Consider the following 16,892-nt stretch of genomic DNA (forward strand, 5'->3'; position numbering starts at 1 on the left):
TTGGTACGGACTTTAGCTAAGAAGGGAACTCGAAGGTGCTCAGACATACACAGAATCACACATAGAATCACAGAATGGTTCGGGTTGGAAGGGACCTTAAAGATCATCTAGTCCAACCCCCCTGCCCTGTGCAGGGACACCTCCCACCAGCCCAGGTTGCTCCAAGCCCCGTCCAACCTGGCCTTGAACCCCTCCAGGGATGGGGCAGCCACAGCTTCTCTGGGCAACCTGTTCCAGTGCCTCACCACCCTCACAGCAAAGAATTTCTTCCTGATATCCAATCTAAATCTCCCCTCTTTCAGTTTGAAGCCATTACCCTGTGTCCTGTCATTACACTCCGTGATCCAGAGTCCCTCCCCATCCTTCCTGTAGGCTACCTGATGCACTGGCATCATCATAAATAACTGTAGTTACTGAACACACGGGGGGGTGTAAGGAGGTTGTGCAGAGAGAAGGGAAGAGAGAGAAAAATCAGAGTGTCTGGCAGAGAAATCCAGTCCTGGGGGAGAGTTTCTGGGCTGGAGGGGTCTCTCGCTGGTGGCCTGGGGACAGTGGGCTGCAGTGCCCAGGCGTTGAAGATACACCCCGGTGCAGGGAGCACGTGTGCTGCACCCATGTGTCATCTTTCTGGTGACACATTGCAGTGCCTGGCCAGCACCGTCCTTCTTGGGGGCGCAAGAAGTGTTGCCTCGCTGATCACCAGCTTTCTGCTGGTGTCCGTGTCTGCAGGTCTCACGAGAGGAGCCCTCTGGTCCGGGCAGGTGGGCAGTGATGACAGAGCAATTGCTCTTCAGTGGCAGGTTCCCCTCTGACTCCACCACCCTGCGTGGTGTGAAGCCCTCCCAAAGCTGGAGTTGCTGATAAATGCATCGGATGCAGATATATGTATCTAAGAAACAGAGAGTGGGAGAGGCGCAGTGAGCCAAGGCACGCCATCAGAATGATCAACATGCAAAATTTGGGTACTAAGGCATGGACTGAAACGTCTGATTGGAAGGCTGGGAGGAGAAAGGGAAGGCCGAATTGTTTATATTTTGTTTTCATTCATCATCCCTGCTCGTGTGGGTGGACAAGGAGTGAATGAGTTTCTTGGGGAGGGCAGCAAATAAAAGAGGCACAAATTTCCTCGAAAGATGAGTGGCTTTTTTTCTTCCTTGTGCCTGGGCTAAAATGCCACAGAGGGGCTGGAGGGAACCCTATCAGCTTTTCTGCCGCGTGAAGGAAACCACTTAGCTCTTGATTTTTCTTCCCTTCGATTGCCATAGGCCAAGAGAGACAAGGTTTTTCAGGATGGATTTCACCCCTCTCGTAAGGTACTGGTGTGTCTCCCAACACCGAACGTGCCCAACTTCTTTCCTTTGTGCTGTTGAGCATCTCACAGAAAGACAGTAGGACAATGTTCTCTCCGCTCAGGGAAGGAGAGGAGCTGGATCAGGCCTCCGCGCCGTGATGGTCTCTTTCTGGGAGAGGCATCACTGGTGCCTACGGATACATCCTTCAGTTCTGCCTTCGCCTGCTGGCGCTGGTGTGGAAGGTGACATTAACAGGCAGGAGATACGGGAACACAGCGGGGCAGGGGTAAGCCGAGAAAATTGCTGAGACCATGACAGCGTTGCTGGTGGAAAATTCCTGAGGTGGGTCTTGGTTTCCTTCACTGCAGCCACGCTGCTTGCTGGTGCCTTTGAGAGGCGGGTGGAACTGCAGACTTTGGAGGTCTCCCAGTCCTTACCTACCTGGAAGGACTGACAGGTATGGGGTATTTTGACCGTGGTCTTGCTTAGGCAATCTCCAGATTGGAGTCTCAAATTGGGTTCTGAGCTTTGCTTTTTCTATATAATTTCTCAGTTCATCGTTTACCATCTGCCTTTCTCATTTCACCCGAGATCATGGCAGTGTCTCCCTGGTGCCAGGAGTCTCGTGTGTCCTGGCGAAGGGCTGGCTCCTGCCCTGCCTGGCAGGTACTGATGCTCTCCATGGGCTACGTACCCCCTGTTGCTGGACAGCCCCAAGCTGAACAAGCCAAATCCTTGCAGAGAAGACATTGAAGTGGGAAAAAAAAATGCCTGCACTGGACTTGTTGGTGTTGGGGCATGTTTCTAAGCCTTTGTAAAGCACCTGACTGTTACAGGCAAGAAATGTCCCACAGGGAAGAAAAACTATGTTCCCTTGGCTGGGGTATGGGTGGGTGTCTCCAAGCCTGCCTTCTTCACACCAGCAGGGCTCCAGGGCCACTGCAGGGGACCAGGATAGACCTGGTGGTGGGGAGGGCTGGGGGAGATGGAGGGACATGCTTGAGATGCACTCATGCTTCTGAGGCTTGCCCAAAGTTCTTTAGAACAGCCCCACGCTGGATAACACATCTCATCCAGAATACCCTGGGGTGGAAAGGCAGAGCTATGTCCAGCTCTGGAGCCTTCAGCACAAGAAGGACATGAAGCTGTTGGAGCAGGGCCAGAGGAGGCCACGAGGATGATCAAAGGGCTGGATCCCCTCTGCTGCGAGGACAGGCTGAGAGAGCTGGGGGGGTTCAGCCTGGAGAAGAGAAGGCTCCGGGGAGACCTCAGAGCCCCTTCCAGTCCCTAAAGGGGCTCCAGGAAAGCTGGGGAGGGGCTGTTGGCAAGGGCATGTAGCAACAGGACGAGGGGCAACGGTTTAAACTAGAGCAGGGCAGGGTTAGATCAGCCATTAGGAAGAAGTTCTTTCCACTGAGGGTGGTGAGACACTGGCCCAGGTTGCCCAGAGAGGTGGTGGAGGTCCCATCCCTGGAGACATTCAAGGCCAGGCTGGATGGGTCTCTGAGCGACCTGATCTAGTTGAAGATGTCCCTGCTGACTGCAGGGGGGTTGGACTAGATGGCCTTTAGAGGTCCCTTCCAACCCAACACTTTCTGTGATTCTGTGTTCCATTCCTCATGATACCAAAAGCCCTGATTCTTTGGCAGGACTTACCCACATCAGATCTGGAGGAACGTGTCTTCAACTAACATGGATGAGGCTGAGCATCTGCAACCTGTGGATGGCGCTGAAGATGTACAACCCACCTGCCTGTGCTGTTGGGAGTCAACATCTCTCCTCGCAGAAGAGCTGTGGGGTTTCCTGAGGCAGGGAGGGACACTGGGACGCTGCCCTTCGTGGCATCTGTCACCAGGCAGGAGCTCCCTTGGCAGAAGAAAAGAGAGTCCATTGTTTTGCAGGGGAAATTGCAGGAGCAAAATGAAGAGGTGAATGAAAATCCAGCCCCCACAGCAGCTGTCTGAGGGGTGAAGGCCTCTGACGGTGCTGCTGAGCTCCTGGGCTGCTCCAGGCAGGGTGGAATCTGGGCTGAGCTCAGATGCTCCATCCCCCTTTCGGGGTGGCAAATATGATGGGTTTTCACAGCAGGGAGGCAGGGGAGAGATGGGCTTTGGAGAGACTGAAGCAGCCAGGGGATGAAGCAGTTGTTTTCTGAAACAGCGGCTCTTCATGACGGATCCCGGCTTGTGCCTGAGTGCAGAATGGCTTTGCTGGTTGACAAAGGCAAAATGAAGAAATAAAGTCCCAGAAGGAAAGAGGTATGGATGGGTCAGAGAAACAAACATCCAAGAGCAGTTGCACTGAGATGGGTTGGTGCAGAAAGGTTGATGACAAACACAAAGCCTCTTTACTGAAAGGCGCAGTGGATTTTGCAGAAAGGAGAAGAAGGTGGGAAGTATTTAAATTTGCCACAGTTTTGACCGTTCTTAAACAGGGTGAAAATTTGGAAATACGTATCAGCCTGGAGACTAAACGAGGATGATGGCAGCTAACAACCATGGCAATGAAGCTGAAGAAAACCCTTTCTGAGCCCAAATGAGTAGCAGAAGAGGCCCCAAACATGCGATACCTGGTGATGCAGACACAGGGAAATGGGGACGGAGTTCCCCACACTGAGGAACAGATGTGGAAGCTGCAGAAAATGCATTTAGAAGCCAAGGGCGAGATTCAAACAGTACTATTTGGCAAACTAGCTTTGGAGACCAAAGGTTTTTGTCCATTTCCCCATGCAGATAAAACCCAGTGCAAGGCCCTGACTTACAACAAGGCACAACCCTTGAGCCCCCGCGCACTTGCGCTTCTGATCTCTTTCTAGAAAGCTTTGGAAAGAGCGTTGTGGCCAGGAGGCCACATGGTGATGCATGGTACAGCCCAGAAGCAAACACCCTGCACAGATGACTGCCTGAGCCACCTGGCAATGCAGAGCCTGGGGGGAGATGTGGGAAAAGGAGGCAACTGGATCACAGTCCATGGGCAGGCGAGAAGAAAGCCATCACTCTAACCGTGCTCCTTCCTATCAGCAAACCCACACCACCTCCTGCCTGGCTTTGCTGCCCTCAGTGGACAATGGTCAGCCTGGTCCCTGCACACTTCGGGCCGTCTCCCTGCGCATCCCCAACATCCCCCCGGGAGAAAGGCCCCCCAGCCCTGGGGGACGAATTAGGACCTTCCTCCAGCTGTCCCTTTGGGACCTGTAGTGAACCCAAGCGTGACTTGCAGGTGAGGATCAGCCATCTGATACCAGGACATCGAACAGTCTTTTGGCTCCTCGCTGGTCTTCACCCTAATAAACAACACCTCTCATAGGGACCACCGAACCCGCTGCGTGGCCAAGGTGCAGCGCGCAGGGTGAGGGAAGGGATCCCTCCCCTCGATGTGGCATTTGGAAATCCCAGCTGGAGGTTGGGCGGAGATTGGGACTTTCCAGCACTAGAAAGACATTGGCAGCCTGGAAGGAGAGCAGCAGAAGTCGGGGGCAGGAGGTACGAGAAGAGTCTCAGGGAGAGTCCAGCCTGGAGAAGAGCAGATCTTGGTGCTGCCATCAGCCAGGGAGTGGTGGTAGAGGGACAGAGCCCCTCGGATGGAGTGGGGATGAGAGACAACAGGCACAAGCTGGAATGCAGGGAATTTCCATTAGAGATAAGGAAAAGCTTTTTTTTCACCATGAAGGTAGTCCAAACTGGAACAGGTTCACCGGGGAGGTTCAAGCCTGAGCTAGGCATGACCCGGAGCGACCTGCCCCAGCTGGCCCTGCTGTGACACCTCCTGAGGTCCCGACCAACCTCAGTTATCCCGTTATTCTGTGGATGAGGGTCAAGTCTTTGCGAGGCAACTGAAGAGAGATATTTTTAACAGTATGTTATTGAGGCTCCATTTTCTCAAAACCAGTGTTCAGACTGGGCTGGTGACTGCACCCAGGGCCTCGCCTTATTCATTTCATACGTCAAAATGCCCAAGGCCCTACAGAAAAGAATGATTTTCTATTCATATGGGAGAATCAGCAGGGAAGGAGGTGAAGCGATTTGGTCCTAAACTATTTCCCAAATGATAGCAGAAATGCAAGCGTCTCTGGTGATGACTAGTTGTCTCCACAACAGCTAGGCTGAACAGCCGGAAAAACATTACTGAAAGGAGACGTGGACAGTGCTCTTTTATGAGACCAAGTGTCCTGGACTCCAAAATGCCCTTTTGGCCTCACAGGTGCTGAATCTCCTGCTGAATTTTTGCCAGTGGTTGAACCACTGTGGTCCCACCGGGATTTCAACCCGCAAACAGGGAGAAGACAAGGATTAGCAACTCAAATGGCTGGGCATTAAACCGCCTTTTCTGGCGAGAGGCAGGGTGGAGAGGGAGAGCTCCAGATCGAGTTATGCTATCGGATATCTCCTTCCTTCTCAGGCAGAATCTGCGTTGCTGTCTGAGCAAAATATTAGGGAAAGGGGAATTTCCACAGAGATTTGTGTCAAAAGCAGAGAGAAGTCAGGTGGTTTCCCGACTCCTCCAAGCAGCTTCCTGAATACAAAATGCTGTCCTTCCCTCTGCCGTGGGAAACGCTTCTGGTCCCTTCTGCCTCTGCCTGTGTTCCTCTGCAGTTTTGCACGGTCACCAAATGGGGGAAAAGAGAAAGCTTTCAGAAACATCTGAAAACAGAAAGCCACAGAGAATCACAGTTAGCAAGAGAAAATGCAGGCGAGAAGCGCTCCCCAAGCCCGGCTGTTAACACACTGCGCTGCTTCCGAGGCATCAAGGTCCTGCAATGGCAGAGCTATGCGGGGAGCTGTTAGCCTCCCCGGAGAGGGGGAAAAGCAGCCGTCCTGGCTGGCAGCACTGAGCCGCGGCTGCTCCAAGGGTGCGGAGCTCGGGCTGGATGTGTTGGGGCTGTGCCATCGTGTGCCAGCGGTGGCACAGGGCCGGTTCCCGCCCCGGGGCAGCAGAGCCAGGGCAACGGGAGCAGAGGCAGCGCTCGGTGCCTGCGCTGGGCACAAAGGCTCCTTTTTCTTGATCAATCTGGCCGCAACACGTTAAAAGGAGAGCAAACCTCAATCCTGCCACCGGTGCTCCTTTGCTCAAAGGCTCAACTCTTGTCATCGTTGGGGTGTGCTAAGGGATTCCCTTGAGGTTGCAAAGCCGCTGGGAGGGGGCCGTGTCTCCATTGCAGCACGGGCAGGGCTGTGCGTCTCTGCTACGGGGTGTACCCCCACCTGCCACCTCAGGCAAGGCTGAGCCCGGCCTTCCTGCCTCCAGGTCACCTCCATCGCCATGGGACCGCGGCCGCTCCCCTTCAATGCAGAATCTAGTGCAACAGCAAACATGAAATCCTCTGCTGCTAATTTAGCATCTCGGAGCCCTTCCACGCTGTAGCATCCGGGCAGTGAGGCTTTGGGCGTACAGACGCTTCAGGATCAGCTTTGAAAATAAACCCGAATAAGCCACTTTTTGGAGATTAAACTGACTCCTCTGCAGGGGGAAGAGCGCTCGTTTATTAAAAAGAGGCAGCAGGGATCAGGGCATGAAAGGCGGCTTTGTCTCCTCGGCCGTTACCTTACTCCATTTGTCTCCACGTTAATGCCTTTTCTTCAGGTGCGCAGGGAACCTCAGGCCCGAACCTCCCCAAAAAAACACCGGGCAAAGCGCGCCAAAGCGGGCCCTGCGCATCACAGAAAGCCCCGCTGCCACCTGCAGCCGCATCTCTGGTGGCACCTTGGAGGGGGGGGAGGAATATATGTGTGTGTGTGTGGGGTGTGTGTGGCTGCACGCTTTGAGGAGGGGGGGGGGGATGCTTGGCGAAGGGCTGAGATGGAGGCAAACACCATCTGGCTCCATCCCCGGGGACCACCCCCCCCGCCCCAAAACGCTGCAGGAGCGGGAGGCAGGGATGCCGGGCATCCCCGCGGGGGGAGTCCCCGGGCTGGGGCGGGGGTCAGCATCCCACCTCCCTTTAACGGGAAGGAGGATCCCCTCCTGGCTCCGCGACGCGCCGCGCCGCGCCGCTCCGCGTCGCGCCGCGCCGCGCCGCGCCGCTCCGCCCCGCCGCGCCCGCCGCGCCGCAGCCCCGCAGCCCCGGCCGCCGCAGGGCCGGCGGGGAGCGAGCGGTGGTAGCCGGCGGCATGAGGCGCGACCCGGCGCCCGGCTTCTCCATGCTGCTCTTCGGCGTTTCCCTCGCCTGCTACTCGCCCAGCCTCAAGTCGGTGCAGGACCAGGCGTACACGGCGGCGGTGGTGCTGGAGGGCAAGGTGCAGTCCGTGGGGGCCCCCGCCGGCGGCGGCAATGACAGCCGAGGAGCCGCCGGTCCCGCCGGGGGGGTCTTGGTCAAGGTGCTCGACCTGTGGCCCCTCAACAGCGGCGGGCTGCAGCGGGAGCAGCTCATCAGCGTGGGCTCCAAGGCGCCCTGCTTCAAAGTGAAGCGCAACCACCGCTACATCTTCTTCCTGGAGCCCACCGAGGAGCCGCTCGTCTTCCGCACCGCCTTCGCCCCGCTCGACACCAGCGGCAAGAACCTCAAGCGGGACGTGGCGCGGATCCTCTGCGCCGACTGCGGTACGGGCCGCGCCGCGGAGGCGGGGGGCGGCGGCGGCGGCCGGGGGTGGTGGAGGGGGGGGGGATGGGGGGCGGCGGGGCGCACTGTCCCGCGGCCCGGGCGAGCGGCGGGGCGACAGGTCCGTAGCACCAGTGCCGGGGTCGGGGCGAGGAGTCGGGGGGGGGGGGGGGCGGCGATCGCCCCCACACCCCCCCCTCCCCCGCCCTCCCCCCGGCCGGCAGCGGGGGCGATGCGCTCCGCCGGGCCCGGCCGCCGCAGCCGCGCCGCCCCCCCGGCTCGCCCGGCTCCAGGTCCCGGGCCCCCCCCCGGCGCCGTGCCGGTAGGGCAGCCCCGAGCTCCGGTGCGGGGCGGACGGGGACGGGGCCGCAGCCCCGCTGCCGCTGCGCCCGCGGCCGGCAGCGCGCTGGAGCCCTCGGTCTCGGCGCTTCTCCGGGTGCCCCCCCCCCCAGCCCCCGCCTCCGGTGCCGCTTCCCTCGGTTCGCCTCGGTGATGGGAGAGCCGCTGCCGGCGTGCGGCCCTGGCTCCGTTAACTGTGTGCGCACCGGGGCCGCCGATGCCTTCCTCCCCCCGGGCGCGTTTAACGGCGCGGAGAGGGGCTCTCTCCCGGGGGCTGCGCGGCCTGGGGCAGGTGCTGGCTCTGCAGGTGTGCCCTAAGCGCCGGGAAGTTTTGCCTCTTTTCAAAATAACGGCCTCACGTCGCGAAGTTGGTTTTCTTTTGTTCGCTCAGCGCATTTAGATGTCTCCAGTCAGTGCACCCGCGCCGTTCTCCGGGCGTACTGTGTGCTGATCCGCCACCCCCTTTGTAAATGCAGTTATGAAATGACTTCAGTGGGGAAGCGCCTGCCGGAGCTTTACTCCTTTTGTGCCCAGATTTTCCTCGCTGTCCTCCGTCAGGGCAAATACCTGCGCTGGGCTGGGCGGTGGGGGACCGGCCGAAGACAATAACTGCATTTTCCCGGGGTTGAGATCTGAGCTTACAAAAATGCGAGGCCGGCCCTTCGTCCTGCCCGAGTGCCGAGATACTGTGTCACAAAATCCGTAGAAGGCCGGTGTGAACCTGGAGGGCTCCGAGCACCGCGCCGTGCCATCAGAAAGGGATTTGAATCTCTTGTGTTCGGTGGGTTACGAGGATGTACAGGCCGTATCTCCAGGGAATCCAGGTTCCCCGCTCAATGACAGCCCTCTGCGCTTCCTCATCAGGTTAATTGGTCTTTTGCCTCATTAAAAGCAAGGTGCCTTGTCAAGTTATACTTAGCTCGGTAACGAACGTATGTCTGTTGCATTGTTGTTGTTGTTGTTGCGTTATTAACTAGGTGTTTCTGGGGCACATACTTTGCCATTTGTGAGTGCCGAGCCCTGGTTTGGAAAGCCAGGCCTGTCCTTTTTTTTTTTTCCGTTACCCAAAAGATAAATTTAGAAGATTGTGTTTCCTGGGAGAAAGGTGGAACCTTGCGTATCATAATATGTTGTTGAGGAAAATGGGCTAGGACTGCATATGAGAAAACTAATTTGGGAGGCACTAATTTCATGTGCATCTGTATGTGGGCCATCGTGGACATAGAGGATTTGGCGAAATAGCTGTTTCAGAGTTAAAAGGAAGGTAAATGGGGGAATGTCTCGGGACTGTGGTCTCATCATCAGGTGAAAGCACAGCCAAAGGTACGGGGCTCGTATTTTTATTTTTTTAAAGCAAGAAGGATTCCAAACTTGCGCATCTCTGAGGAGCAGGGTATGACTTTAAGAGGAACGGAGGCTGCTCCGTTGTTGCTTCCTGGCTCGGGCCCAACGTGTTAACGTGTAGGCTGATGTAACAACAAGTTACGGGGTGCCGTTCTGCCCGTGACACCTTCTCGGAGCTGCTGCTTTTGTGTCTGTATTTCCGATGGTCTGAACTGGCTCCCTGGCGAAGGGACTCTGCAGGTTGGCGGGAGCGTTGTTTCGGCAGAGCTCTACGGCAGGCTGCAAAGGAATAATAAAAGCTGGTGGCTGGGAACTGTCGTACCTGTGGTTTGGTTCGGTGATGAAGATTAAACGCGAGCCTCAGCCTGCTGAACTTGTGGTTCCCTAAGCACTTCATGCTCTCGGTTTGGCCAGGAGATTACTTCTGAAGGTGACATTCCTGGCAGGATCTTCTGATTTGTAGCATCCGAGCTGCTGGAAAGGTGCGTGGACTGGGAAACCAGGCCACGGTCTGCCTTCTCGCTCCTTGGTTTCTGCCGGGAGGGGAGATCCGGAGGGGCGCAGGGCTGTTTCCCGTTGTCCACAGACGGGGGCTGCGGACAAGTCCAGAGCTGGCAGGGGCAGAAACGTCCAGGCACAACGTGCTGTCTGAGGGACAGCCAGCCTGCAGCCGTGTTAGGGGTGTTACGGAGCCAGGGGGACGGATGCTGAGGGCACTTCCAGTGGGTGGAGGGGGACCTCGTGGCTCTGGTCACTCCAGTCCCGCCCAGCTCCCAAAGATCGAGGCTTCGCAGGACCATCTTCTCCCTGCTCTGGCTCCACGCCCGGGTCTGTTTTCTAGTGATTCATCCCCTTCTCACGGGCTGAGGCATTGTGCAACCTTGCTGAGGTCCAGGATGCGTGGCGGAATTAGGCCTGTGGCTGGAGCATCCGTGTCTCTCTCCAAGGAGCGCCTCTGCTGTTTGCACAGCTCGCTCGGAGGAGAGAAGGTGGGACCCAGGCCCTCGCTGGGCAGAGCCAGGGAGGCTGAAGGAGAGGGAAGGGTGGCGTGGGGTGCAGGAGGCAGAACGGGAAAACTGGCGTGTGCGCGGGGTCTCAGCTGGGCTGGTTTGCGTCTGCGTCCCCCACCCCGTGCTGAGATCCAGGGAGGGGCGTTCTCACTTTGGCCGTCCTGCCGCCGGGCAGGCTCTGGAGGCTGGGACTTCCCTTCCTGCGGACCCCAGAGGTCTGCGGCCTCTGCACCTCTGCCCAGCCGCCGGTTTGCGTCCCCCTGGCACACAGGGAGCCGCTGGTCGCGGGGCCCGGGATCCTCACCACCCACTTGCCCATCTTAAAACCTCTTCTGCACCGGCAGTGTTACTGGGTTTTGGGTTTTTTTTTGCATACTGTTATATAATGATTCCTGTTGTCGCTTCTCCCCTGTCTCTTTTCTTTACATCTTGTAGCTCCTTAATTTTGGATGGGCTCTTGTCTCCCGTCTGCCTGCATGCGCTGATCAAGGAGGGGGAAGCAGGTGCAAGCCGCAGCGCTGGCTGTCCCCGCTGGGGTGGCTGCGTGGCGTGGGACCCCCTGCTGGGACCTGATTTGAGTCCAGAAAGGGGTATGTGGTCCTGACCCTCCTGGTCTTCAAGGGTCTCTTGTGTCGTCATCTCCTTTCCACTCTACGTGAGCCCGTGCTTCCCGGGCAAAAGACACATTTGCAGATATTTCGTACGCAGGAGGGGCTCTCGCTGGTGGGGGTTTAACCCCTCTGAGCTCTGATTTCTGCTTTCGCAGAGGAACAAATGTCTTCCTGCCTCCGAATGCAGGGAGATGCAAAGTAGGCTTTAATTAGAGCTCGTCCCTCTCCCGGAGCACCTCACCGAAAATGCCGCGGAGTTCCAGGACGAAGCGTGCGACTTGCCTGTAGGATTAGCTGGCTTAGTCTGAGCGAGTAATCTGGCGGTGGCAGATCCCCGGGAGGATTTGCGGGCAGAGGATCTGTTGTCGCAGCAGGTGCTTCTTGTGAGATGAGGTCTTTTTTCTTTTCTTTTTTTTCTACTCGGAAGGCGCCTTGGTCTCGGTGGGAGTGAGGAACGTGCTGGGGCTGTGGCGTTGGACTCGGTGGCCACACGATGCTGGAAGCTGTTTATCCGTCGATGGCGGGAGCCAGGTTGGTTACAGCTGGCCTGCGAGGAGGGGAGGGAGGCCCGGTTTTGAAGTGCCCGCGGGAAAACGCAGCCCTCTGGATTACAGTGTAGGTGTTGCTGCCTGAAATAGCGCTGGCAACTTTGGACCGGCAGCTCACGCGAAAATATCCCTCTTGGCTGTCCTGCAAATCATCGGGCTTGCTGCAAGCGCAGGGGAAGGGGGCGGGTGGGCTCCAACCCCCGGTGCTGGTGCTCTCCCTTCATCCCAGGACAGCTGTGGAGCAGGGAGCAGCAAAGCTGGATTTTCTCATGCACCACCCGGCTAATTAAAGCTGTCTGAAACAATTTCTCACCACCTTCAGAAAATCACACTTCTTTGGGTTCGCAGAAGAGCGAAAACTTGCTTCCTTCTTGCCTCGAGTTTCTGCAGATGGGGAACGGTCGCTTGGCTGCAGAGAGCTTTTACCCCCTCGCAAGGACGGCACGTTTCTGGGTGCTCCCCGCTCGTCTGGCACACAGGATTTGGGCTGGGAGTGGGTGGGTGACCGTGGCCAGGTCAGCTCCTCGTCGCCCAGCTGAGCCAGCCGTGATGGTGAACTGGCAACTGCGGCTTGGCTCAGCTGGCGCTGCAGGTCCGAGTGGCTTCGGCTGTACCTGGAACAACGGAGGTTGGCTGCTGCCAGGCACGTGCCGTGTGCGGAGCAAAGCCCGGCTAATTTCTCAGCCTCCCTTTCGGAAACGTTTGACTAAATAAAGCATTTCCCCAAGGATCTCTGTGAGTAACAGGAGACTAAAAAGGCTCCTGCTTGATCCCAGCAGTGCTGTTTCTGTATCCAGGGCCTCTCCGTGCACAGCCTCTGGGCACCAGCTGCTGCTCGGTGGCTGTCTTTGTGCTCTGCCAGCTAATAACCCTTAGATACGGGCCCTGAAGCATAACGCCCTTTCTAAATCACAGACGACACCCTGACTTGGGTTTGGATCTGGATCAGAAACCGGCGCATGCTTGGGAGCACAGAGGCAATACGCTCCATCATCAGGCAAAAAGGGAGCCATGTTCTGCTGCAGCGGAGCTCCCCACTTGGTCTGGGCTGTGAAAGGCAAAAGGCACCGTGATCGCCAGGGCCTCGAGCCTTAAAGCGTTTGGCACACCCCAAAATCTACTGCAAAGTCCTGCAAGGGGTCGGTGTTGGTGCCGTACTGCCGGGGTGAGGGTGCCTCTCCCAGCAGATCAGGTGGGGTTGCCAGTTCCCCTGAGCAGCATGACGTGGGTCCCGTGAGGAACGGCCGCCGCTTGGCCAGGTTTAGGGCGTTGGATACCGGTGCTGGAGCGCCCCTCGCCTCGGTTTCCCCTTCTGCGTCATTGCGTGTCACCGCGGAGCGTAGAGGAGAGCCGTGCTGCCCTGGAACAGCGTGAAGGCTTCCCCCAGCGAGCTGTGCCGGCCTTGGGCAGGCAAGGGAATGGACGGAGGGAGAAGGACGGAGGCGAGCGGCGTGCTCGGCCAGGAGGAGCCCCAGGAGATCAATCCGTGGTGGGCAGGAGGTTTGCGAGGCTGCGAGCCTGTGGGTGACTCTGGTCGTCTGAGGAATTCTCACTGCGGAGGAGCCTGAGCGATAAAGTGCTGGGAAGCAATGAAGTGCCTCCGCTGAACCGGGAGGCGCTGGGGCTGCCCGGCAGCTTCTGTTGGTCCTTCTGTGCCCGCTCGGTGCCCGGTGTGGCAGCGTGGTCAGCGCTGGTGGGGAGCTGGGCTGAGTGTAGCAAAGATGTCAGTAAATCCTGCCTCTCTCTCTGCTCTCCCCGCTGATCGGAGGAGGCTGCCAGGATGCGAGCACGCACCCTCCCGAACTGCCGGACGGCTCTTTCATGTCCAAATGGTGCCGTTTGAAGGAGAAGGCGCTGCTCCACTCCCTGGCGAGGTGTTCTCTGCGCGGTGCGATGCTCTGTCCGGTGCAGATGGCGGAGGACGCCTGTCCTCGGCGGGAGCTCGGGCAGACGTGTGCGGTGAGGGGAGGCTCCGGAGGAAGCTCATCTCCCTGGCAACTTTGGCAGCCAGGCATCTGCTCGCCTACTGAATTGGGTGTGCAGCAGTGGAACCTCTGAAGGGTGCCAGCACCCCTCAGCATTCGCCCTCTCGGGTCCGGGGGGAGGTGGAGAGGTCTGCCAGCTGCCAGAAATTTTGGGGACAGAGTATTGAGTCTGCAAAGGTAGGCTAAAGATCAAAAGGAAGATGAATCACCGTACTGCTCTTTCTCTGCCGAATGACTGTGCTCCTGGTACTTGGCCGCTGCGGCTTGGTGCTGGGCTGTGCGCTGCAAGGCTTGGCCAGAAGGGTCGGTGAAAACCGCTTTCATTAATCCCCGTGGTCCATCTCCGGCCTGGGTAAAAGGGTGACTGGTCTGGAGGAGGAAAACATGAGGTTCCGCAGAACATGGGGTCCTGGAGGGGAGCAGATCATTTGCAGCTTGAATGAAAATAAGTTGTGTAACTCTAGGCGGGGAAGCCTAGGATGTGGTCGGGGAGGGGAAGGATCGGCCCTGCGCTCGGAGGGGTCGGGAGGAAGTTTTGTATGGAGGTCGCAGCAGACAGCGCTGAAGCTGTTCAAGGGGAGGGGGAGAGTTCGTATCAGGGAAGGGAAAGGAAATGAGAAAATAAGAGATTCAGTGGGTCGGAGGGGGACAGGAGGTGCTGCCTTGGAGACCCAGGGCATTGGGGTTCAGCTGAGCGGGGGTTTCTTGTCTCTGTGCATGTTAGGGTTAGCCAGCTCTTGCTGAGTTTGTAGCCATGTCTTGGCATTGCTGCCTGATTGCCTGCGTCAGGGAATCCTCTCTGGTCTCCTTGGCTTTCCTGTCCCACCCCAAGCAATTGCTCCCTTAAGGTATCTCTGCAGTCCAAACCATGACCAAAGGGTGCTCCCCAGTATGAATCGAAGGTTGGGACTGGGCTAGGCCTCCTGGTAGTGGCGTGGGCTGAGCATGGCCCTAGCTGGTGTGGTACCTTGAGGATGGAGGTGGGTGGGCTGACGGGAAGAAGTTGTGTGCAGGAAAGAGGCCAGAAGATGGCAACAGCCCTGACAAGGCTGTGGGAACTGCAAACCAGGGGTGTCTGCCACTTTGCAAGGAGTTATCCCCTTGTCCTGCTCTGGAGCTGGGCGAGAGCTCTCAGCAGAGTGTTTTGACAGTGGGTTGGGCAGATACCCCTCAGGAGTGACGCTGGGGTGGGTGATCTTGCAGGCAGGCGAGAGCACCTGCTCAGAGGATCTGAGGGGAGGGACTAGATGGGTGCTCAGGTCCGTTCCCACGCTGTTGTCTGACGTTGCAGCCCAGGCACAAGGTGCCTCTGCTCACAGCGTCTCTCCCTGGCCAGGGCAGTTCTTTAAGGTCTCTTGGCTGGGGTTGGTGGCCGCAGTGGTTCTCACCGGTCTGCCCAGCTGCCCCCTGCCCTGTTTTCTGCAGCAGGACAGTGCCATCCTTTCTTGTATTCCTGTCACTTATTGGCTCATGGAGGGCAACAGAGTTGGTCCTTGCAGGCAGGAGCGCGTACCCTGGTTTTGAGGGAATGCCTCACAGATGGTGGCCTACTGGAGGAGAGCTCGCTGCTGTCGTCTCTGGGCACAGCAGCTCTCTGGGATGGGACACACGCACTTGATGAATGGGGACGTGTCATGCTTGTGACGGTGCCCGGCTCCTACCTTGCTGACCCCCACTCTCACCCTGTCCTGGTGTGAGGGGACTGCCCTTTGCCCTCTCGATGAAGGTGAGGACTCCAGGAAAGCCTTCCCAATGGGTTCAGATGCTGGAAATGAGCCTGTGGGATCTGTGGGTGGGAGCAGGGCCCCAGGCTTTATGGAGAGCAGACCTTGGACATGATGGTTGTCTAGGGCAGGTATGGGTGGGCAGTGCTGTGCCTGATGGCTTGTGGAAACGCTGAGGAGGCTGGGAAGGCTTTGCAGAGCCTGTGGAAGGACACGTTGTACTATTTAGTGTGAGAGCTAGTCAGGTCCTGCCAATTTGGGGTCAGAAGGCAGGTATTTGCATTCATTATAATCAATCACTGCTCATCCACTTTTCGTAATGGCTCGGTAATGATGAAATGCTGTTCAGGATGCTCTCGGTGGTCTTGGGGCAGGCAGATGGCTTGGCAGGAGGGTGGGGAGTGGAATTAGCTCTGCTTTCTGGGCTGTCTCAAAGTTGGCAGCAATGCACCAGCCCTGGCTGCTGCACCTGCTGGAGCCTGTCCCTGTTGGACCCTGGCTCCCTGCTGCTGTACCGTCCGCTTTAGCTGTTCGGGGTGGGCTGCGCTCGGGTCAAGCCAAGGTGGGGTCAGGGTCCGGCACGGCCTCTACTGTCCGCCTCTACCAATGTAATGGTGGCCTTTCCCAGCACGCAGAGCTGTGTGGGTGTGTGAAGGACAATTAGCAACACGTTCATTAGCCCTGGAAGTATGACAAGGAGTATGAGTGGGCTGTCAGGATGCCTTGCTTGGAGGTTGGATCTTCCCCATGGGTCTGCGGGACCGTAGTGACAGCAATAATGGGAACCTCTGGCCCCTGTCTGCACCCGCTGCTCTGGGTGTTCCCTCCTTCCCACCTCCACCCCTCTGGTCTTCCTCAGCTGCCTGTGGCTTGGTGTGGAGGAGAGGGGACTTGAGCAGCTGAGTCTCCCCCTAGGCTGCTTTCAGCCTCGAGCCAGGCTGGCAGTTGCTGCTGGGAGTCCAGCTGAAGTCGTCAGCATCCCTGGGGTGATCCCCTGCCGTGCGGGGTCTCAGCTGCCTTCTCCCTGTGTCCCTGCTGGGAGAAGGAGCTGCCTTTTCATCCTGCCTGCCAGGATGTCTCTTGTGTCGCTGGCCCTGAGCTCCATGGGGAGCTGCCTGGTGAGGCTCGTGTGACCTAGGGAACACCAGAGCTTCTTCTCATGGGGCGGTGGGACATTTGCTGCCTGCCCGAGCAGCTGCACATTTATGTCCTGTGCTGGAATGAAGTGGAGATTCCTGTCTTGGGGGAACCTGGCATAGTGAGGTGCTACCTGATGGTTTTGAGGAGACCTGGAGACCTTTTCTTACAGTACTGGAGAGCCTGAGTCCCACAGACATGTCCCCACATCTGCAGGGCTGAGGCAGCAGGAAGGAGCTGGGGGAGTTTCCCTGCCGGGTCCTTCCTGCAGCTCCTGGCTTGGCTCGGCATGCTCCATACACATGGCAGGAGGAGGCAGTGCCCATTCCAGCATCCGCACGCCCAGCCCTGCTCCTCCGGCCTCCAG

At 57.8% G+C, this 16,892-nt stretch overlaps 1 protein-coding gene across 4 annotated transcripts in view; it reads left to right on the plus strand.

Moving 5' to 3' along the window:
* The first annotated feature begins 7,339 nt into the window (after nt 1-7,339).
* The window catches only part of NRG2 (neuregulin 2), a 175,394-nt gene continuing 165,841 nt past the window's right edge, over nt 7,340-16,892 (plus strand). For 3 of the 4 annotated variants that reach the window (XM_074604032.1, XM_074604034.1, XM_074604033.1), the window contains exon 1: nt 7,341-7,829. In XM_074604032.1, the coding sequence (XP_074460133.1) occupies nt 7,400-7,829 (430 nt within the window). In that variant the 5' untranslated portion in view covers nt 7,341-7,399. Of the gene's footprint in view, nt 7,830-16,892 lie in introns of all 4 variants that reach the window. The other variant, XM_074604035.1, reaches the window with a different exon arrangement.

The sequence above is a fragment of the Larus michahellis genome, chromosome 11 (assembly GCF_964199755.1).
Source record: "Larus michahellis chromosome 11, bLarMic1.1, whole genome shotgun sequence".
Lineage (NCBI taxonomy): Eukaryota > Metazoa > Chordata > Aves > Charadriiformes > Laridae > Larus > Larus michahellis.